Source organism: Dermacentor albipictus, chromosome 2 (assembly GCF_038994185.2).
Source record: "Dermacentor albipictus isolate Rhodes 1998 colony chromosome 2, USDA_Dalb.pri_finalv2, whole genome shotgun sequence".
NCBI classification, from domain to species: domain Eukaryota; kingdom Metazoa; phylum Arthropoda; class Arachnida; order Ixodida; family Ixodidae; genus Dermacentor; species Dermacentor albipictus.
The window spans coordinates 19112846-19137526 of NC_091822.1; the positions used below are offsets into that span (position 1 = coordinate 19112846).

The 24681-nt window shown below is 46.0% G+C and overlaps 1 protein-coding gene across 2 annotated transcripts in view; it reads right to left on the reverse strand.

The window, feature by feature from the left end:
* The window catches only part of LOC135918462 (DIS3-like exonuclease 2), a 266232-nt gene that overhangs the window by 189644 nt on the left and 51907 nt on the right, over window positions 1-24681 (reverse strand). Inside the window, exon 7 of one of the 2 annotated variants that reach the window (XM_065452101.2) lies at window positions 24072-24125. In XM_065452101.2, coding sequence (XP_065308173.2) covers window positions 24072-24125 — 54 coding nt within the window. Of the gene's footprint in view, window positions 1-24061; window positions 24126-24681 lie in introns of both variants that reach the window. The other variant, XM_070533505.1, reaches the window with a different exon arrangement.

The window sequence follows — 24681 nt, forward strand, 5'->3', positions numbered from 1 at the left end:
TCTGTTATGCAAGCTTGTTGCTCCCCTGCTGCAAGCGGAAAAATAATATTTGGCTTGCACATTCACGGCAGCATTGTCTACAGATGCAAATGTTTTCTTAGTGCATTTAAAAGGTGTTTCAGTGTCCCTAGAAGTTTACATTCACCATTAGAACCTGCAGCACCCAATGGGCCACTACTGCACCAGGCCGTCGTCTCACTTTGCATCACACAGAGGCTCAAGAGGTGCCAACAAGTCAAGTGAAGGCCTAAGCTGAGAGTGTCCACACTGCAGTTAAACCACATGTTGATGCAGTATGCAGTAGCTATAAGCTTCAACTTTCTGGACGTTATTGTTCGCCAGCCTCTTGTCACTTACACAAACCCAACACGAAAGGGCTCCCAAATGACTAATTCGATTAACCAATGGCCCTCAGTCTCCAGCAGCTGCGGAGCACTTGACCAAGCCTGTCAGGTGCGCCGCAGCTGCTGGAGACTGTCAGGCCTGTGACACTGCAGAGGGTGCCATGAATCTCTGGACCCAAAGAGGCCACTAATGGAAACTGACCCTTGCAATGTTTAACACCCAAACTCTCTCGAGTAAAGCCAGCCTAGCAGGACTCTTTGAGGAACTATCAGACATCGTTTGGGATATCATTGGCCTTAGTGAGGCTAGAAGAACTTATGAGGCTTATACAGAGCTGACAAATGGCCACGTCCTCTGCTATAGAGGGCTACCAGATAAGAAGCAGTTTGGAGTAGGATTCCTAATCCATAAGGACATAGCGATGAAAAAAGACTGACGCCTTCTAGATCATTAATGAGAGGGTAGCAGTAGTCATAATAAAGATGAATAGCAGCTATAGATTGAAGGTAGTACAAACCTACACTCCAACCTCCAGTCATGATGATGAAGAAATAGAACAGTTTTATGAAGATGTTGAATTAGCAATGCGAAAAGTACAAACTCAGCATACTGTAGTCATGGGCGACTTCAATGCAAAAGTGGGGAAAAAGCAGGCTGGTGAACAAGCAATTGGCAATTACGGCGTGGATTCTAGGAACACTTGAGGAGAGATTGTTGTTAGAATTTGCGGAAAGGAATAAGCTGTGAGTAATGAGCATCTTCTTCAGGAAGCATTGGAAGAAGAAGTGGACCTTGAAACACCCATGGTGAAACAAGAAATGAAACTGATTTCATACTTTCTACTGATCCTAGCATAGTGCAGAATGTAGAAGTGTTAGGTAGGGTAAAGTGCAGTGATCACATGTTAGTGAGGGCTAGGATACACCTCAATTTGAAGAGAGAAAGAGCAAAATTGGTCAAGAAGAAACAGGCCAACCTAGATGCAGTAAGGGTACAAGCAAAGAAATTCAGGCTGGTACTTGCAAACAAATATGCAGCCTTAGAACAGAGAGATGAAGATGAAATAGAGGTAATGAATGAAACCATAACTAGGCTGGCTTCAGAGGTAGCAGTTGAAGTGGGAGGCAAGGCACCAAGGCAACCAGTAGGCAAGCTCTCCCAAGAAGCAAAGGACCTAATAAAGAAACGACAAAGAATGAAAGTGGCCAACTCAAGAGATAAACTGTCAAAACTGATCAACAAGGCGAAAATAAGGCATATACGAAATTATACAGTGAGAAAGACTGAGGAAGCCGTAAAAAATGGACGCAGCCTGAAATCAGTGAGAAGGAAATTAGGCACAGGACAAACGAAGCTGTAGGCACTGAAAGATAAGCAGGATAATATCATCGGCAATCTCGAAGGTATAGTAAAAGCAGCAGAAGAATTCTATACTGACCTGTACAATACCCAGAGCAGGCAGGATACCTTCACTGAAAGTAGTAATAGACAGGTCACAGAGGCTCCTTCTATAACTTGCGATGAAGTTAGAAGGGCCTTAGAAGACATAAAATGAGGAAAGGTGGCAGGAAAAGATGGAACAGTCGATTTAATCGAAGATGGAGGAGACATCATGCTTGAAAAGCTTGCAGCCCGTTATACGGAATGTCTCGCGACTTCAAGGGTCCCAGAAAACTGGAAGAATGCAAACATTATACTAATCCGCAAAAAGGGAAACATTAAAGAATTGAAAAATTACAGGCTTACTTCCAGTATTATTAGCTTACTTCCAGTAATGTATAAAATATTCCCCAAGAAAATTTCTAATAGAACAAGGGCAACACTTCAGTCAACCAAGGGAACAGGCTGGCTTCAGCAAGGGATACTGTACAATGGATCACATCCATGTAATCAATCAGGTAATTGAGAAATCCGCAGAGTATAATCAGCCTCTGTAAATGGCTTTCATAGATTATGAAAAGGTATTTGAGTCAGTGGAGGTACAAGCAGTCATAGAGGCATTACGTAATTAACCAAGGAGTACAAGATGCTTACATAAATATCTCCGGAAATATTTATAAAGATTCCACAGCAACCCTAATTCTCTACAAAAAAAGTAGGAAGATACCTATAAAGAAAGGGGTCAGACAAGCAGACACACACAGCTACCTTAATTGTCCACAAGTAGGAAGATACCTGTAAAGAAGGGGGCTAGTCAAGCAGACACAATCTCTCCAATGCTATTCACTACGTGCTCGGAAGAAGTATTCAAGCTATTAAATTGGGATAGCTTAGGACTAAGGATCAATGGCGAATATCTCAGCAACCTTCGGTTTGCAGATGACATTGTCCTGTTCAGCAACGCAACACTGGGGATGAGTTACAAATGATTAAGGACTTTAACAGAGAGAGTGCAAGAGTAGGGTTGAAGATTAATATGCTGAAGACAAAGATTATGATAAATAGCCAGACAAGGGAACAAGAGTTCAGGATCACCAGTCAGCCTCTAGAGTCTGTGAAGGAGCATGCCTACCTAGGTCGATTAATCACAGGGAACCCTGATCATGAGAAGGAAATTTACAGAATAAAAATGGGTTGGTGAGCATTTGGCTGATATCAGATCCTGACTGGAAGCTTACCATTATGATTAAAAAAAAAGGTGTAGAATCAGTGCATTCTACCAGTGCTGACATATGGGGCAGAAATTTGGAGACTGACAAAGAAGCTCGAAAACAAGTTAAGGAGCGCGCAAAGAGTGATGGAACAAAGAATACTAGGCGTAACGTTAAGAGACAGAAATAGAGCGGTGTGGATCCGAGAGCAAACAGGGATAGCCGATATTCTAATTGACATTAAGAGAAAGAAGTGGAGCTGGGTAGGTCATGTAATAGCTTAGGTTAGATAACCGGTAGACCATTAGGATTACAGAATGGCTGCCAAGAGAAGAGATCCCACATAGTGGGATTGTTCCCCACCTGCGGCAAGTTTTTTTTTTATCCACTTTCATTTCCATTAATTTATCATTTCTTTATTTCACTTATTAAGCACAAGTAATTTCCCCTATGTTGTCCTTGGTGTCAGAGTTCGTCGGCTTCTTATGATAGATCTGTTCAAGTCATGTTTATATTCTACAGCATCTGTTGTACAATGATAAGGCCTGCTGCAGGTAATTTAAACAATAGAATTCAACTACAGTAAAACCTCGTTAAACCGTATCCGCATAAACAGTAGTTTCGTTTTAAAAGTAGTACAGTCAAATCCCCTACTCAGCGGTCATTGAACATAATGCGCTTTGTATCCACATAAACCGTACCAGCTTATTGCGTACGTATTGGTTATCAAGTTGTGTTTCAACTTTTCGTCGCGCAAATGCGGCAGTGCGTCGCCTCCATTGGGCGGCCCAGCAGAACAACAAGCCTCAGAGATCGGAACAACGGCCTTCAAGCGCCCTGTGCGTTGGCGCGTGAAGCCGCATCAACATCAACACCATTTCGGCAACGTGCCAGAGCATTGTGGCGTCGTGCATACGAGAACTCGCGTCGTGCCGAAGCTCAGATAAAAACAGACGCCGGATGCTCAGGATAGAAGAAAAATTAGACATCGTTCGTGCTATCAAACGTGACACGAAGAAGTTGGCGCTGGCATGCGCCAGGGATCTGCTGTTGATTATGGTGTGTGGCATTTGGAATGCGAAGAAGTTGCTCGGCAGCGCTGTTGCGACTGCGAAGGGATGTCGGCTACGAGGTTCGACTTTTCGCCATCGTTGCCTATGTTGTTGCCAAAGTGTCAGCTAGCAACAGTGATGAGGACGACACGGAAAGCAACAGCACGGGCGATACAGGCCAAACAGTGGCAGAAGCTGTGCACTACGTCAGCCTCATGAATGCTATCGTCGCGACGAGAACAGCACCCTGCAATGAAAAAGGCGCCCCACGACTTCTGCAGCGCTACCGCGCACGTGCACGGAGAATACGTACCGCGAACAAGGAATCTGCCATGTGAGTGTTTGCCAAGAAGAGGGGGCTTACTTACTGAAGCTGGCTCGCAGCTTCAGTAACTTTGAGGCCACTGTCGTCGCTGCTAGGCCGCCACAGCATCAAACGAAAATAACACTTTTGTCGCGCGAAGTGAATAAATACTGTATGGTTTTTTTCCCCTTTCATCGCACTCTCTCTGAGTTCCGTTTTTGACAGGTAAGTGGTCGATCTCATGCTATTTCAGTTAAACAGTAATACCGTTTAGTACGTACTTTTTCCGAGCTCCGGCCAACTACGGTTTAATGAGGTTTCACTGTAATTTGACTAGGGCTAACTCACTTTTTCAGTTAATTTGATGCTGACCGAAGGTCCCATATGGCTTCCATGCACTTCAATGGGTCCAAACTCATAACTTCGATTCTAAAATTCGCCTTCATCGAACATTTCAAACTCGACTAGTCAGTAGGCAATGTGCCTGACCCCTATGGTAGCTCCTTTAGTGACAGCGTCTGTTTCAGCAGAGCTTTTCAGCAGAGCTTAGGGGAGACAGAATGTGCTGAATGCACAGCAAAATTTCCTATCAAAAACACCCATTCTCAGCCTGGCCTTGGAAGAGTTTCGAGCAACAATGGTAACTCACAGTATCCGACTATGGTATTTACCCTATTATAATACACACCTTCGCCCCCCGGCCCACAAGAAAATTGGACAGAAAACGTGTTTATGGTGTCTGTATGCCTTGTCGCGGAACACAGCTTTATTGCAGCGAAGTAGACCTTAATAAACAATGTGAGGAAGTTGACTTTAGGAAACCAGTCGCCATCTTGCAACACATATTAGACCGTTGCATATTTTTATTGCTATAGATTGAGTGTGTGTTAGATTCTTATTTTATTTAGGAGCTTTATTGGTATGTCTACATTACTTTTCTACTTTGGACACATAGAAAGCAGACATGCATTTGATTCAGGGGTATGTTAGAATCTGGAAAATACTGCCAAACGACATAAACAATATCTTGAAATATGTTTCAAGGGACGGGACGGCACAACAGAAAACAAGACGAATACAAGCGCAACTAACAACTAGCCCAGCATTCACCTCTTTTAAACTGCCAAATTAATCAGCATACTATGACATTTCTTCTATATCTTGTTTAATTTGACTTGCCAGATAATTAGACAGATTTCGTTGGTTCCATGAGGGTAGATTTATTGGAAGTCGGCTGTATGTTGTCACGTAGTAGTGATGGTGAATAATACAGCTGTAAAACTGTGAATAGTGAAACTAGTGTTTTATTGGGCAACTTGTGCCCACAAAAGCAGGTTACACTCAAAGCACAGCAACAGCAGCGAATACAGTCGGCGATCCTCGAAATCTGATATGCCAGTCAAGCGTGTCAGCTTAAATACATCAGTCATCGAAGGTTCCAGAGCAGTCGCTGGTGCACGCGTGTCGTTCAGAAGGTTCTATACAATTCGCGTCGCACGTGTAAGCAATCAGATTACACAAGCTTCGGTGACAACAGGCAGCAGAAAGAACCATTGATAACGTTCGAGAAACTTCCTATGTTCTTTTTTGGAGGAGGAGAGGGAGGGAAATCAATAAATGTTTGTTCATGCTTGGAAAACTTGCTCCACAGAAAATATCAATAATTTGGTTAGGTTCAATGAACTTAAGCATACGGAAAAATGAAGCACACAGCTAAGTAGATTTTCTTACATATGTGCTTCGCTTGTGACAAGTGACCCTAAAAATTTCCCTTGCAGAGAGAAACCACACCTGACATTAACAATTCTTCATAATTTCTCAACCCTACGCATTCTCCAAAGTCTTTCCTACATGCTGTGTAAAGAGGAGTGCCATACATAGACTCATCGCACTAGCCGATTTGTGCACAGATTTCGTGCACAAGTTGCACTCTGCAGTGGGTTCAGTTTATTATCACGTTTGTGAAGCAGTAGTTGACTGATTCATTCCCAATAAAGCCAAAATGCATCTGTGGCAGTGACTATAAACAAACGTCTGGAACAAAATCATGCTGCAATCTGTCATCCCTGCTATGTGAAACATGCCTTTCACCATAGCGGTTACAGATGGGGCCACAATTGGGTTCCAGCAGAATGCTAGAATTTCTTTCCACTTCACTCAGTCGCTAGGTTGACTTCACCAGAAAGACAATGGCACTGGGTTCAATTCCTGTATAAGAATGAACTTTTCTTCAACTGCAAAAACTTATTTTAAAAACCTGTACGAATTTTCGCTATGATGTAGCATTGTGTCACTTGCAGGTATACGACAACTTCCCTCTTCATGAACTTTCCATCACCTTGAGGACTCCTACTTCTCTAGAATTACCTTAATAACAAACCTGAGGCATTCAACATACATACACCTGTACATAAATCTAAGTCGAAATTGCTATCGGTCATACTTGCTAGAAATATGCTGCGACAATGCTGACCTTCAGTACACATGCATTTCAAAAATTGTAAGGTTGTTCTAATGTTGCTTTAAACACTTCTAACATAAGATCCTTCTTTTCCTCAACTGCATACACTGTTGGATAAATTGTGACCTTGTATAAATGCCAGGAAAAAATTTTTGCTTATTTCTTTTAGAAGTTCTGTGTTCACATGCGTAATTTCGCATAGAATAAAATCTTACAGAAATAATCATCTCTTGTTTATGTAACTATTCTACTGGCAGTCTTATGCTGTGTGAAAAAAAAAGAAAAAACAGACAAGTGCCCTTTGCAGCTTGCATTATCCTGAATGCTTCAGCTTTAACATAGCTGAAAAACATCTGACCAAACTCTGCAAAGAGGCTGAAGTTACAATTCAAAAAAGCTCGATAATGCCAGAAACCTTTTTCATGTTAGAAAAAAAGCTGACACATGATCCCACCACTTCAGCATAAGCCTCCAAACTACAGTAAGCGGAAAGCACAATCCCAGCATCAGTGTCGCAGGAGGAGCACCAACAGCTCTCACAAGCATTCTGAAGATCAGAGAAGGTCAATTTATAGGGGAATTCCACTCTTTCATCAAGTATACAAGCATCTCGTAGCATCTGGTATTGGCCCTCTTTAGTATTTTCCTGGCGTTCCTGCCAGCATTTTTCTCATGTTTGCAAAAGTTCTTGTATAAATCTACTACCCCAATGAATCACTAGCTGTGCCATACCGACACATAGTTTCAATATTAACATTCATATGCCACATTACACAGATAGTCCAAGATACCAGACCTAGGCAGTATTAGGCACAGGACCTTGGTATTATGCCTAATACTTTGTGAGGAACCAAGTTGGATATTACAGTAAACCCTTGTCAATTCCGACTCGTCGCCTTGCTCTGCAGGTGCATGTATTATTTATTGGAATGAAACTCTCACACACTAATTAATGCAGACAACTCTCAAAGCTTGGCGAGCATCGCGAAATGCTCTACGCAAAAAGCAAGAATGGCACTAACATCCAACCGAAATGAAATGGTGGAGTCCGCATCGCCATAATCATCAACTGGAAACGCATGTTAAATAACCGGGATGCCAGAATACTCTGTGCCTATTTGTGCCTTTATAGCCTTTATTCTTGCATTTACCGTCGCACATAATACCACTTAGGCCATGTGCCTGCATAACTGCACAGTCGCCATCTACCATGTTGCCGATCGCGACCATGATTTCATCTGCAGCGGTTGTGGCAAACAATAGTTTCTTTTTGAGTCAGTGCAAAGCTGCCGAGGATGAATAGCACTGGCTACACTGCAATGGACAGATTATCTGTTGGTGACCAGCTCACTGGCAAAAAAATATATGGGATGTTTGCGCTATACATGTAGTAAAAAGCACGCCTTAGTTGAACATGCGCAATGCAGCCATGCTGTGAAGGAAGTTGCTAGGCCTTTGCCTTTATGGATGCTAATCAGTCAACTGATAAAAATTGCAGCTTCCACACTGATTTTGTGCAAAACACCGACAGGATTTGTTCATTTGCCCAGTAACTAAAAAGCATGTTGACATAGTAAGCGTTTGTCTGTTTTCTTGATACTCACAATATTTTGACATTATGTTAAGACAGCCGTTTCGGTCTTGCAAAATCTGAATTAACAAGGTTTCACTGTACTTAATATCATTGTACCACTGCCATGAATAGCAAATTTTCCTTTTAAGGGACCTGCTCAGTGCAGTAAATTACACACACAGAACTCCAGTGGTTCAAGCACCATTAAGCACCATTAAGATTGCATGCCTCCTTTTTATGCCACCTAAAGATATCCTGTTTTTTGCATTTTTCTTAATCATAAATTTAACCACACAGGGAGTGTGCAAAACCAACGAAAGGATATATATATATATATATATTTCTGTTTGCCTTTATTGACAACAGGAGCCCAGCACCTGCAGTGTTAAGACAGTGAGGCACACAAATGAAGTAGTACTGGCCATAATCCACAGGAAATGGTTACGAAGGAAGGCCAGAGATATATAAAGCTAGCAAAGAGCCCTTCTGGTGTCAAGTGTCGTGGGCAGTTTTGCACAATCACCACTTTCTGTAAATCTGCAACAAATCAGCAGGAGAAGACACATTCTGCATGACACGATAAGCGAGAACCTGAAAATGTCGGTACACAGTTAACTTAAGCAAGGCTATATATACACAGACAGCAGCTTGCAATAATGTAGGTTATCAGATTCACAGAATGCCAGGCTCTTTAACTAGCTTCACAATACATTACAAGATTGTGTGTTCAAATGGGATTTTACATGCTAGGTAAGCAGTGCCCATTGAAAGTGTTGATTTCCCGTCTAACTAGGACTGCTATATGTTGTGCTACGTAGTTAATGTGATGCAAAATGCTTTGAACAGCTCGCAACTGACTCCATGTTCATTTAGTATATTTGGCCATCCGTACGGATAACTCCCACCTATGTTTATGGCCATACAGCGTTAGGTGCACGTATTCATAAAATTTCCTTTTATTGCGATGATTGCCAATTTGCATCTACAGTCTAAACCCACAACAACAAAATCCTGCAACAGCGAAATTCTCCAAATAACGAAATACTGTTACGGAAGGATGAACAAAGACAGGAAGAAGGAGATCGCGAGACGCTGGCTGCTGCGGCTTGTTGGTGGTCAGCCATTTTAACTACTCGGACTCATTTTGTATATATATCGTAAATATAATCTTCTACACTCCCAACATCCCCGCAACATATTGGTGAGAGGTGCGGGGCAGCATGGGTGGAAACGGAGCTCCGCAGTGGACATCACATCACCGTCCGCACCATGAACAACGGCGAGCACTCGGGATCAACGTCGGTGCTGCCTCCTACGCCATCATCGCTTGCTGCGTCGCTGTCACCTTCAGTTGTCATTGTGCAACCCAAGGATCCTGGAACTTTCTGCGGGATCAATGGCGCCGACGTTGAAGAGTTGGTGGCCATGTACGAATGCGTGAGTGGAATCAACAGATGGGACCCTACGCTTATGCTAGCTAACTTATTGTTCTACCTAAGAGGCATGGCAAAGGTGTGATACGAAAACCAGGAAGAGGAGCTAACCAGCTGGGACCAATGCAAAGAGAAATTGACAGAGTTGTTTGGCAAACCAGCCGGCTGTAAAATTGCCGCAAAGCAGGAACTGGCCTCCTGTGCCCAATCCCCACGGAGTCCTATGTCTCGTACATCCAGGACGTGCTGGCACTTCGTCGTAAGGCCGATCACGACATGACAGAAGCTGAGGTCGGGCACGTGCTTAAGGGCATTGCGGATTACGTTTAATCTGCTCATGTGCAAAAGCTGCTCTACAGTTGATGCAATCATTAAAGAGTGCCGACAATTCAAGCAGGCCAAAAGCCGACGCATCTAGCAACCATTCACCAGACTTCCCAATACTGCCACAACGTCGGCGTGTGAAGATCGGCCCACACAGCAGCATGCGTCGCCATCAGACGACGTGGCACGAATCGTTAGATGTGAACTGGATGCTATGGCACCCGCAGCTTTCTGTTCGCATAGCCCTGATTCTACCACATTTTCAGTTCCTCTCGTACAAGTCATCGTTCGCCAGAAACTTGACAACATTGGTTTACATTCTGTGTGTGCTGTCGCCCATCCCAGAGCTAACGAAGGCCCTTATACTATTTTCACTCCACCTTGATACTTCTCTCCACGTTATTGCAACCCGACTGATTGAAGAACTGCGGACGACCAGCCGATATGTTTCACCTGCCGCCCGATACTGTCAGGCCCTCGTGGCCCTCAAAACCTCGCACGCCGACCAACCTGAGCCGTTTTGATGGAAATGCCCACAATGTTTCACCCACCGCCGAGTCTAATGGTGCCGACAACTCTGCTAGGAACATGTGGTACAGCTGCTCACCATCGCTGCGCGGACACTAGTCTCGTTCACTGCAAACACGTCGCCCATCTTCCCGTTCGTCACAGCCACGTGGCCTTTCGTTCCCTGTGGCTTTTGGTCGCACACTTTAGGAAAACTTAGAAATGCACCGTTCGGACGTGGTGTTGCGTTGCCTACTACTGCAGCAAATCCTCTGCCTGTGTCCACAGAGAAGTGTAATAGACGTTAAAATAGACGGCATACCTGCCCAAGCACTCATCGACACTGGAGCACACGTATCCGTGATGAGTGCTAGCCTATGTAGATGTTTAAAGAAGGTCCTCACCCCAGCAGCTGCCCAAGTGCTTCATGTGGCCGACGGTGGCATGCTGGTTGTTCTTGGAATGTGTACTGCGCGCTTAATTATAGCCGGCCGCCCTACTTCTGTTCTATTTTCTGCGATTGACAACTGCCCTCAGGACATTATCCTTGGATTGGACTTTTTATCCACTCATTCTACTCTCATCGACTGTGTGACCAGCGTTCTTCAGATAGAACTGCCTCAAGTCGCCGATGCTCCGAGCACTGCCCCACTGCACTTGTGCTAGCTTCACGATGTGCGTCTGTCACCCAAGGCAGTTACTTCCGTGACTTTGACCGCCCAGCCACAGGTTCCCAATGGTGAATATGTGCTTTGCCCCATCATCGACGTTCTTTTGAACCGGAATGTCGCTGTTCCGCATACGTTGGTCACAGTTACTAACAATGACGTTCTACCGCTTCTGAATTTCAGCCTGTGCCCTCAAGTGATTCCGGCCGGCATGTTCTTGGCCAGCGTTTCTAGTGGTTCTGAATTTGACATTGAGTCTGAATGCCGAGAGTGGCTTATTGACCAATTGCAGCTCACAGCACTGGTTCCTTAATGGATGACTTCGCGAAAATGATTGCACCTGACCTCGCCTCTGCACAGGCCACGGACATACGTCACCTGCTTGAATCATACAGTGACATCTTTGATTTCGGCGAATGGCCTTTAGGCCAAACATCTGTGGTTCACCACCGTATAAACCCTGGAGACACGAATCCTATTCGCCGGCGTCCCTATCGGGTATCGCATGCCGAATGTCGAGTCATGCAATCAGAAGTGGACAAAATGCTCCGCAAGGGGGTCATCGAGCCATCAGCCAGCCCTTGGGCTTTGCCTGTCATCCATACGAAAAAGAAAGATGGTACCTAGCATTTTTGCGCCGATTATCACCACTTAAACGAGATCATGCGAAAAGACGCCTACCCACTACCATACAACGATGACGCCTTGGACTGCTTGTACAGAGCTAAATACTTATCTTCCATTGATCTTTGATCCGGCTACTGGCAGATTTCAGTAAATTAACTGAACTCCATGAAGTGTTAATTCGGGCGCTGACAGATTACCATGTTGGGACACCTTGTTGATGCATCTGGAGTCCAAGCAGATCCGGAAAAAGTTCGCGCCTTACGCAGTTTCTGTGTGCCATGTTCTGCTTCTGACATGAGCTGCTTTGTCAGCCTGCGTTCTTACTTTCGCCGTTCCGCCAAAAACTTCGCTGACATTGCTCGGCCTTTGACAGATCTAAAGAAGCAGACGCCATTCTCATGGGGCCCGGAGTAGGCTCACGCCTTCGCCGCTCTCATCGGGTTTCTGACAACCCCTCCCACATGTGCCCACTTTGATCCGTCTGCACTGACTTAAGTCCACACTGACGCAACTGGCCACGGCATCAGTGCTGTTCTCGCCCAATAGTAGAATGGTACCGAGTATGTGATAGCTTACACCAGCCGCCTGCTGTCAGCTGCCGAGAGAAATTACTCCATCACCGAGTGGGAGTGCTTGGCTTTAGTTTGGGCCATCGCCAAGTACCGGCCTGCTGACTGCCTTTTCTCCGGAACCCCACAGGACGGCTTGGTCGCTGGGCTTTGCGGCTCCAGAAATTTCCCTTTGTTGTCAATTACTATGCACAAGGATGCAGTCTGCCTCTCGCGTCACCCCATGGATCCTCCTCATCCTGTTGCGCATGACCCGGTGACCTGCGTGATGGCTTTGACTGACATGACCGACATTCGCGCTGAACAAGAATGCGACGGATCCTTACTGTCCATCATCGCCGGAGTTCAATCTGGCAGTACTGATGCCATGTGCCGCATGTTCGTTCTGCACGGCAGCATCCTCTACCGCCGCAATATCAACCCTGACAGCCCTGAGTTGCTCCTTGTCCTTCCTCGTCATCTGCGATCCGTCGTTCTCGAACAACTTCATGATGCACCGACGGCGGGACACCTTAGAGTTTTGCGCACATATGACCGCGTACGACGCCAGTTCTTCTGGCCGGGTCTGTACCGCTCTGTGCATCGCTATGTCGCAACTTGCCAATTGTGTCAGTGCCAGAAGATACCTCCCCTGGCACCTGTCCTCCGACTCCATCCAATTGAAGTTCCTTCTGAACCATTCTTTCGCGTTGGCCTTGACCTGCTTGGCCCTGTTCTGCGGCGACTAGAGGGAATAAGTGGATCGCTGTCGCTACTGATTATGCGACACGCTACGCGATAACAAAGGCGTTGTCTACTAGTTGCGCAACTGGCATCGCCGATTTTCTCCTTCACGACGTCATTCTCCAGCACGGTACATCTCGACAGTTACTTAAAGACCGTGGCCGCTCGTTCTTGTCTCGAGTTGTGGATGACCTCCTCTGCTCTTGTGCCACTGAGCACAAGCTGTCCACCCCCTACCACCCACAAACCAACGCGGTCTTACACAACGTCTCAACCGAACACTCACAGAGATGCTGTCGATGTACGTTTCCGACAATCACCGTGACAAGGACGCCATGCTGGCCTACGTGACATTTGCGTATAACTTGTCCCGACATGACACCGCAGGATATTCACCCTCTTATTTTTTGTTTGGGCGGACCGCACATTGCCCTTTGACACCATCCTACGTTCTGTGCCCCGCATTGCTATTAAGTACGCTTGCAAGGTCATTGATCGCGCTCATATGGCGCATCAAGTTGCCCGATCTCACTTGTTAGCCTCGCAGCATGTGCAAAAAGAGTGTTACAACGGGTGCCATCACGATGTCCATTTCGCCCCAGGTGCTTGGGTGCTGCGTTGGTCCCCATGACATCAGGTCGGCCTCCCCCAGAAGCTTCTCTCTCGCTACACAGGGCCTCATGAAGTCCTACATCAAGTTAACAACGTCAATTATGAGATCACGCTGTTACAGTTTGATCCATCTTCAAGTCTACCGCCTGTTGACATCGTCGATGTTCCGCAGCTGAAGCCATACTTCGCCTACCATGCGCCGAGATGGCGCTTCACCACCCGGCGGTCTTGTTACCTAAGGATGAACGAAGAGAGGAAGAAGATTGCGAGACGGCTGCTGCGGGCTGTTAGTGGTCAGCCATTTTAACTATTCGGACTGATTTTGTATATATATTGTAAATATCATCTTCTACACTGCCAACATTGCACTAAAATTGCGTAAAATACCACTAAATTACACTTGCGTAGGCACTACCCTTTTTGTTTAGAAAAACAACTGAGTGCTGGAAGTGATCACACGCGTTGGAAATGCATCATGGCCGTCATCTTGTTTGTTGATCGCCCGTTGCAAGCGGCACGCATGTTGCTACCAACATGTGACAACGGTTTTTGCACACCTAGCGCAGTGCGTAATGTGCATCTCGGTGAGAAAAATGGAGAAAAAACAAGAAAATCCACGTCCCACCAGTGTGGAACTGTTTATGCGCCGCGCTTGAGACGGCAGTCGCAGCATGGAGTGCTACACATCGGGCTGCGATTGAGCAATAATCTAAGAATACACATTCCTTGTTTCAAGAACGCTGGTTTTGGTGCCACCCGAAAGGCACCGTATGCAGGTTAGGCGCCAGACTTAGATTTGCACGAAAGAGCCGTAATTTTAATCGATTGCCTATGGGTATACGAGATACAATCTCTTTCATGCTCGGTGCCGGATGCATCGGGGCCTACAGGCAACAGCGTGTGCTGGAGAAATGCTGCTCCATGGATAGAGTGCTTTTGCTCTACGCTCGGTGCCCAGTTAAAGCAAAATGTCATAAAAGTGATCGTACCTCTGAAAGCAAATGGCCAAAGAATACTGCCCCACAGCAGTGCCACCACTGCTGATCGATGCATGCAGCCCACCTTGTACTGTCGGCTTTGCGGTTCTATCTTTTCGAGCAGAACTTGCCAAAGTAGGCTAACAGAATTTTGACAGCAAAGTTTCATTCTGCAATGCATTACCTACCTGTGCTGCTTCATTTTGCAACAACGAAATTCCTGCGAAGCGGAATTTTTTCGTGTTTCCTGTCGATTTCATTATTGCGAGGTTCAACTGCAATATAATATAACGGCACACCTATAGGCTTCCTGGCAACAATAAACACAGTTCGTGCGGCACTAGAACCATGTTGAGATTCCTGGCATTGCTACAGTTTTCATGGTCACGGCCTTAAGTCGATTGATTTTTTGTGTATTACATTCCAATCTGATACACTACCATTCTGCCATGTTTCCCCATGCGGCATTGCATTTAATTCAGGCACTCACAAAAGTTAAGCAGTGCACAGAAAATTAAAAGTTAACCTGTGCTGCATTTAACGGGCGAGCACTTCCATACACACAAGCCCATCACCAATGGTGTGGCGTACCACTGCCATCACCGGCAGGCCTCGCATGAGCTCGTCGCAATGCGGTATCAGCATCGGTGGTGCAGTAGTTAAGAGAATGAAGTGTGCAAGAACTCCACATGTGTGAACACCCTAACTTGCACAGACTTAAAAAGTACACTCGTACATTGTTATAACGATACGAAATATCATGACCCTTCTTGTCAAAATTCAAATATCAAAATTATTTGCCACTACAAATAATATTCTGGCACGCATATTGCAGCATAGCATATTGTGTGTAATGAAGTGCTCTTTCCAAAAACATACGTTGTCAAACAAAAAACTTTACAAGGTTGAACGTGAAAATTCTAGAAAGCATCAATTCTGGTGCCAGTTGATTATAAAAAAACAAAAAAAACACATGATGTTTACAAAAACATTAACAGCAAAGAAAATAAAGGATATACATTTCAAAGATAAATAACCCAGGTTTAGCGACTGAAAAAATAAATGCTCAGTGCACTACCGTTCTTCGGATACAAAAAAGAAACTAAGACTGGTTCATCGCTCATGCCATGCAGTGAAGCAGTTCCTGGATTTTGTGCAGCATAGGTGCACTCCACACTTTCTCCACAAAACGCCTGGTTTTTGTTCAACTTTCCGGTCCTCACAACACATTTTGCAGTTCCGCCTTTTTGGCATCTTCTGAGGATGGTCTGATGAGAAGTCCAAGAAACGCACTTCACCAGCTCGTCTAGAGTGATGCACCGCTTCCAGGACCAATCACCATCAGGGAAGCTGGGCAACTACAAGATTATGCATCCAAGCATATCTGTTTCCATTTTTGCAGATTACCTTTATCACCTCTGCAGAGAAGAAGAGTAGAAAGAAATCCCACGCCGATGTAAACTTCCTTGCGCTGATCCGTAGTGCTGGGTCGAGATGTGCTTATGGGCAGCTTTCTTGGTGTGAATGGAAGTTTCTTTGCTACCAATGGCAGCACATCATAACCAGTATGCACCTTGAAGATAATCAGTAGAGCTCTCAGGTCATCCAAAAAGATTGGCAGATAAGCGCATACAAGGAAAAAGACCGCTCAAGGCCATAAAGAAAACGCGCTGGTGAACAGCTGCGGATGTCCCATGCCGACTCAAAACTTCGTCGCCGCCAAAGCTTGAATCTGCTTTGCAATCATCTTCGGAATCATAACATGAGTTATCACTATATTGAAGTGAAGATGCAGCATAGTTCCGAGCAAGACGCTCTTCTCGCGATGCAGCAACGCGGAACGCTGCCAAGGGAGCGACTTTCGATAACTGCGCAGTTACACCGGCCGCACGCCTTGCTTGGATTTTACGAAAGAAGCAAAACTGAAACTTTTAGAAACTGGTTGAAAATGCTAGGTCCACATGCTGGACGTGCGGCGGACCTTCAGAAGTACACTTTGGCAGAATAAAACGACTCGGACTCCAAACCAAAGCTCACCAGTGAACAGGTGGTGTCATGGTCAAGTAATTCTCACCGCTCAGCCCTGTCAGACGGCAAAGCCGGCAATATAATTTAATTCTTGACCTGCTGGGAGTCAACTGATAACAAAATTTTAATGCTAGTGCAGCGTAATCGTGAGCGGCAGGTGACAGCCATGCCTGTTTTCGCTACAACATACGCGCATTAGTTCGTAAGAAGGTCTATAAAAAATCACATTGCCGGAGCGCGAAAATTTAAACCGATTCTGAAAGCTCAGTGCCTGTACTAACTACTGTATGGCTCTAAGTGGATAAGACATGGCTCCAACAAGTCGAAACTGGCGATCTAAAGCAACAATCACGGGGGATCGATTTGAATAGGCGTGGCAACGAAAGAGTTAGCTTGTTCACAAGCTTCTTCGTCAGTCTCCAAGTCTCTGCCCCATATGTCAGCACTGGAAAAATGCTCCCATTGTACACCTTCCTTTTCAATCATAATGGTAAGCTTCCAGTCAGGAGCTGGCAATGTCTGCCGTATGCGATCCAACCCATTCTTATTATTCTGTGAATTTCCTTCTCATGATCAGGGTTTCCCGTGATTCATTGACCTAGGTAAACGTACTCCTTCACAGACTCGAGAGGCTGACTTGAGATCCTGAACTCCTTTGCCCGGTTGTTCATGTAAATTTGCCTTCTGCATATTAATCATTAATCTCACTGTTACACTCTCTCTGTTGCGGTCTTCAACATTTGTTGTAACTCATCTGCCTTGTTGCTGAATGGAACAATGTCATCAGCAAACCGAAGGTTGCCGAGATATTCATCGTCGATCTTTACTCCTAAGCCTTCCAAGTTTAATAGCTTGTATACTTCTTCTAAGCACGCAGTGAATAGCATTGGAGAGATTGTGCCTCCCTGTCTGACCCCTTTCTTTATAGGTATCTTCCTGCTTTTCTTGTGTAGAATTAAGGTAGCTGTAGAACCTCTGCAGATATTTTCGAAGGTCTTCACGTAAGCGTTCTGCACTCCTTGATTAGGTAATGCCGCTATGACTGTTGGTATCTCTACAGAATGAAATGCCTTTTCGTAATCTATGAAAGCCATATAGAGAGGCTTATTATACTCTGCAGATTTCTCGATTACCTGATTAATAACATGGATGTGATCCATTGTAAAGTATCCCTTCCTGAAGCCAGCCTGTTCCCTTGGTTGACTAAAGTCCAGTGTTGCCCTTATTCTATTGGAGATTATTTTGGTAAATATTTTATATAATACTGGGAGTAAGCTAATGGGCCTATAATTTTTCAATTCTTTAACGTCTCCCTTTTTGTGGATTAGTATAATATTTGCATTCTTCCAGTTTTCTGGGACCCTTGCAGTCGATACACTTCATATAAAGAGCCGCCAGTTTTCCAAGCATTATGTCTCTTCCATCTTCGATTAAATCGACTGTTATTCCCCCTTCTCCTCCCACTCTTCATCGTTTCATGTCTTGCAGAGCCCTTCTGACCTCATGGATAGTTATAGGAGGAGTTTCTGCATCCTGTTCATTACTGTTTCTAATTGAGGTATCCCGACTCCCCTGGGTACTGTACAGGTGAGTATACAATTCTTCCTCTGCTTTTACTATATTTTCGAGCTTGCTGATATTACCCTGCTTATGTTTTAGTGCATACATCTTGGTTTGTCCTATGCCAAATTTCTTTCTCACTGATTTCAGGCTGCGTTCATTTTTTACAGCTTCAGTCTTTCTCACGTTATAGTATTGAATATCACTTATTTTCGCCTTGTTGATCAGTTTTGACAGTTCCGCGAATTCTATCTTATCTCTTGAGTTGGACGCTTTTATTTTCGTTTGTTTATTAGGTCCTTTGTTAATTGGGAGAGCTTGCTTACTGGTTGACTTGGTGCTTGCCTCCCACTTCAATTGCTGCCTCTGAAACCAACCTAGTTACGGTTTCATTCATTACCTCTATGTCATCATCATCTCTCTGTTCTAAGGCTACATATTTGTTTGCAAGTGCCAGCCTGAATTTGTCTGCTTTTACCCTGTGGGGATGCGCGACCCTCGCACCTCCCCTGATGTTTTTTCCCGCATAGCGCGTCTCCTGTACTCCCGCTTCACCGCGTGGCCTGCATGACGCCCGCGCGGTTGACGCGCGCCGACCGATGCTTCGGCGAGACCGTCTCGCGTGGCCGCCTTCGAACGCGCCACGTTTCGCGTGACTATACACGCGAACGACCAGGCGTTGGGATCCAGCATGGGGCGAACATATTCGCTCGCTTGCGGTCGCGGTAAGTCGGACTTCTACATTTGTCGCACGCCCATCGGCATGTTTTGTGGATAGCAACTCGGCTAGCAGGCATTGATGTATGAAAGGTGCAATAAATGCCCTTGTGACTGTTCGCACTACTGTGTTGTCGTTCCTTTGTCCCAAGAGCACGGAGGAGAACCCCACATCAGACCCCACATCTGGCTGCCCAACGTGGGACTTTTGGGGCATCGGACGATAATTTTAACAGTTTTGCTTCGTTCGAGACCTTTGTTTAAACCGAAGCGTAGGCCTAGCGTGAATTTTGATCGCTAGCGTCGGCGGCGTGCTTTCTTGAACGAGGCGATGGTGGCTGTAGTGTGCTGTAGTGTGTTTGAACATGTCAACATGCTAAGCCTTTTCGCAAGTGTTTTTTTTAATGGCATTCGTTGGTACGAGAGCCACGTGGTCTGCATCCTGGGAGAGCGAGGCTGAGCGCCCGCGGAACAGTGGCAAGCCTGAAGCAAGTGAGTATGGAAGCCTCGTGGGTGGTCCGAATTTCTTATGTAAATAGCTTCTTCTATCTCTTTGACTCGTATGAAGTCGCGGCTCTGGGAGCCGGGTGGCCGCGGGCCACGGGTGCCACTACGGGCTGACTGGTATTGCGGCCTGGCACCGGGCGCTCCGACACCGTCTGGGACGGTGGGCGCCGTCAACTTGGATGCTGTGTGCACCGAGCGCAGTAGGACCACCTCACAGAGCTGATGACTCCTCGCGGCTGCCTGTTTTGCACTCATTTTGGGTGTTGTTTGTTGGATGCCGGTTGTTGTCAGAGTAGCAACGCTTTAGACCTAAGGCTTTACGAAGCTGCCTGTCGCACGTGGAGGGACACAACCTGGTGGACCGTGGCGTTGAGGTGTTGCAAGTTGCTTCCCTCATTCTAGTTAGCCTCGCACGAATTGAAATTACTCGTTCGACTCAAAAAAGCGAGCATCGTTCACGTGAACTTCGCATCTGAGTAGCTGCCCGATCTTTTGCTAGCCGAGTTGAACATCGTACCACGTGGGTGATGCGCATGCAGAATCCCTCTGCCTTGCACTACTTTAGTGCTTGCCGAGTGTGTTGAGTTTACGCAGTAGGATTGGAGTCACCCCTGGTTTGCCGTCACCTGCACATCGTCTGCGCTGCTGCCCCGGACTACGATCGAGCCACCCCAGGCGATGGTGATGCTGTGGCCAGTTCGGCGCGGCGACTTCGGCGGCCTCCTGTATCCAGCTCAAAACCCTCGGCGGCGGACAAAAGAGCCGGCGGTCACCGACAGCTACGGCGGCTCTGCCAGCAGGGCGCGTCGGCGCGAGCGACGCTTGCTCGCACCGACTACTGCGTCGTCGTCTCCGGAGACCTGGCCTGGAATCGTGCCGTCGAGTCTACAAAGCTGCTGCTGTGACCGGCGGACGCCAGCTGTGTACCCAAGGACAATGTCGGCTCGCTATGGACAGCGTGTAGACATTTCTTCGGCGCGACCACTGTTGCACTATGTTGTTCGCGAAGCACGGGTTAATGTTAGACCGTGTCACATGTTTCGCTGGAATAAGAAGTGATTTAAGGTTGGGGGGATGTGGGGATGCGCGACCGTCGCGCCTCCCCTGATGTTTTTCCTGCATAGCGCGTCTCCTGTACTCCCGCTTCGCCGCGTGGCCTGCGTGACGCCCGCACGGTTGATGTGGTTGAAGCGCAGTGCGAGAGATGGCACGAGTGTTGCGCTGCTAACGCCGCGAGGTTACTTGGCCGCTGAAAAGAAGGCGCTTGCTCTCTTTGGGTTCGGGAAGCAAGCGGGACGGACGTGCCGTGCCGCGTGCCGACCGATGCTTCGCCGAAAACGTCTCGCGTGGCCGCCTTCGAACGCGCCACGATTCGCGTGACTATACACGCGAACAACCAGGCGTTGGGATCCAGCATGGGGCGAACATATTCGCTCGCTTCTAGTCGGACTTCTAGATTTGTCGTGTGCCCATCGGCATGTTTTGTGGATAGCAACTCGGATAGCAGGCATTGATCTAAGAAAGGTGCAATAATTGCCCTTGTGATTGTTTGCACTACTGTGTTGTCGTTCCTTTGTCCCAAGAGCACGGAGGAGAACCCCACATCAGACCCGACAACCCTTACTGCCTCAAGGTTGACCTGTTTCTTCTTGACCAATTTAGCTCTTTCTCTCTTCAAATTGAGGTGAATCCTAGCCCTCACTAACCTATGATCACCTCACTTTACCCTACCTATCCCTTCTACATCCTGCACTATGCTGGGATCAGCAGAAAGCATGAAGTCAATTTCATCTCTTGTTTCATCATTAGCGCTTTTCCAGGCCCAGTTTCTGTTGCTACGCTTCCTGAAAAAGGTGTTCATTATTCGAAGCCTATTCCTTTCTGCGAATCCTACCAGCATCTCTCCTCTAGCGTTCCTACAATTGACTCTGTAGTTGCCAATTGCTTGTTCACCAGCCTGCTTTTCCCCCACTTTTGCATTGAAGTCACCCATTACTTCAGTATACTGAGTTTGCACTTTTCGCATCGCTAATTCAACATCTTCATAAAACTGGTCTACTTCCTCATCATTGTGACTCGATGTTGGAGCACAGGCTTGTACTACCTTTAATCTATACCTTTTATTAAGCTTGATTACGACTATAGCTACCCTCTCATTAATGCTGTAGAATTTGCCAATGTCGCCCGCTATGTCCTTATGGATTAGGAATCCTACCACCTATTGCTTATTACCTAGGAGACCTCTATAGCAGAGGCCATGGCCATTATTCAGCAATGTGTAAGCCTCACCAGTTCTTCTAACCTCAATAAGGCTGATGATATCCCAAACAATGTCCGATAATTCCTCAAAGAGCCCTGCTAAACTAGCCTCACTCAAGAGGGTTCGGGTGTTACACATTGCAAGGGTCAGCTTCCATTGGCGGCCTGTCGGGACCCAGGTATTCTTAGCACCCTCTGCTGCGTTGCAAGTCTGACTGCCGCCTTGGTCAGATGCTCCGCAGCCACTGGGGACTGAGGGCGATTGGGTAATTGGGTGTGCCATGAGGGAGGACATAATGAGGTAAATTAAATTCCCCTTGAAGTTGCTACAAAGGTTCATGTATTTAAAGCTTCATTTTAATGAAGTGAAATTGCCTTGCCAATGGATATAACGAACTAGAGTCGTCTCTGAAAAGAAAAATGTTTACAATTGTGCACTCCACTGGGCACATATTGCAGTAAATGGCAATCATGAATATATCGAAGTAACAGATATAACGAGGCTTGAGTGTATTTGCAAGTGCCAGCACATCAGCATTCTTTTTCTTGTACCTCTTGCCTGCGGAACTGACTTTTACAAGGTTGTGCAAGTATCAACTTGCGAAGCTATAAACCATTCGGCATCCTCCAAGCTCGCAAATGAGAGCAGGACTTCCAAGCATAAGATACTACATAACATGGCCCACGCATAACATCAGAGTACAAAGTGCAACCAGACCCTTCTATAATGTGCCAAACATTTAAAAATGCACTAAATAAAAGCACCAGCATAGTGTGCAAGGCAAAGAGAAGACAAAGAGTGGATAGCAGCAAGAGGAAAGCAGGGGTGGTGCAAGGAAAACAAAGGGGGAAGCCCTCAGCACTGCTGCAAAACAGGGTGAACTCCTTTAAGAGCCCGTGTGCTACACTATGTGCACGCACACATGACAATAGTGGGCCACTCAGTAAAATCGGCTGGTGAGAAAATGCGCAAAATAATATGAATGCAATGCGATCAGCGCACTCAGCTCATGCATTTATTTGCATTGATGGGTGCACCAAAGGTTAGACCCCTAGCCCTAGGATAGCTTACGTGATTAGGGCGACACATAAAATACACCATGTACTGCTAACATGGGCACACACACACAGTTAGTGCTGGACTTGAACTAATAGAAGAAAAATAAAGGCATCATTTGAGCTGTATTTTATAAAAACCAATTTTACTGGTCCCCTTAAAGTGGCTTTGCATTTTCTAATGGTTGTGCTGGATCAACTTGTTTTGCATGTGATTGCCCTCTTTTGCTCTGCAATGGAGACGTGAATTCAACGAGTTTTACTGTGCTCTGTGCAGTACCACTTCTGTAGGGTGCACACGACAACTTCTGTAGCGATACAGCGCTGTGAAGTGTGTTTCCTGCTGCCATACACCGATACGTGATTTTTATGAGCTCAATGCCGCATAGTTTCCCGCATGCTAATAGTGCAGGCCCACTGAGGACCAAAACGTGCCTTTCTGCAAATCTCTGTTGGCTCAGCAAACTTGACTGGAGGGCCACAGAGCGTGTGCAAACAGCAGCACCCACTTGGCTGTTGAGTTGTCAGACTGTGAAAAGCTTTGAAATGCCTGGGTGATGCTGATTTACAGTGGTCGAACAAAAGGATGTCACTGCAGCTTGTTGCCAGGACAGGTCGACTGCTGTCGATCACTTCCTCCATCTCATTACACTAAGTAATGCTGGTGTTTTCGCCGTTAGCAGAGTAGGTAGCAGACTCCAAATTTCTGATCGTTTTAAATTCTACAAACTGTCAAGCTCTTCAGACGTCTGTACTCCCAATGTTAAGCATGGCTGCTGAATCACTGAAATAAAAAAGAAGTACTATTTCTTTGCACAGCAATTTCAGCCAAAGTACGAAGCCTTGTCAATTACCAATCGTACTACTGCCTGGTAAAGCAGCACTCTCCGCATGTCTCTCATTGAACTTCCCTATTTACTATGCACCATCACTCTGCACACACTTCTTGCAACAATAAAAACACTCTGCCCCATAGGTCCACACACTCTACCATCTAAACCCTGAGTGGGACACAGGCCTCACTTTGGTTCTAAGCCTGACATGGCTATAGGGCTGCAGCCATTACCACCACCACCCCGAGCAGTTTAGAGAGACCGACAGGTGAGGATCAAGAGAGAAACAACAAGGGAGCCAGGGGAAGAGGAAGGAGCCAGCGAAATAGGACTACCGAGGATTACCGGCGCACTGATAAAGGAGTCCTCGTAGTTCCGTGGGTTGATGCGCAGCACCCCCTGCAAAACAGCAAGGCAGCCATATCAACCCACCAGAACAGTGTGTCATAAAAGAGTGGCACAAGATGACAAAGAAAGCCATGGGATAAGTGCAGACTCTCGACTAAGATTCATTTTTTTTAAATATTTTTTTTTATTGTTTCTAATGCCTTCATATATTATTTGCATTGTACACATTCCACTTACGCTTGATCTTTTTCGTCCCCCCCCCCCCATGTAATGCCATAGTGGGCCCTTAGGGTACTCAAATAAATAAATAAATTAATTAATACTGCATCATACTGATACGTGCACTTGTTTATCGGATGACCGCATTTTATCATCTAACATTGTTGTCCCTCAAAGCAGGACGCACCTGCATGTATCAGAAGTTTCTGGATTGTCATCAATGGTTCTATCTGAATATCTGAATTTTTTTAATTATGGCGTTTTACGTGCCAAAACCACTTTCCGATTATGAGGCACGCCGTAGTGGAGGACTCCGGAAATTTGGACCACCTGGGGTTCTTTAACGTGCACCTAAATCTAAGTACACGGGTGTTTTCGCATTTCGCCC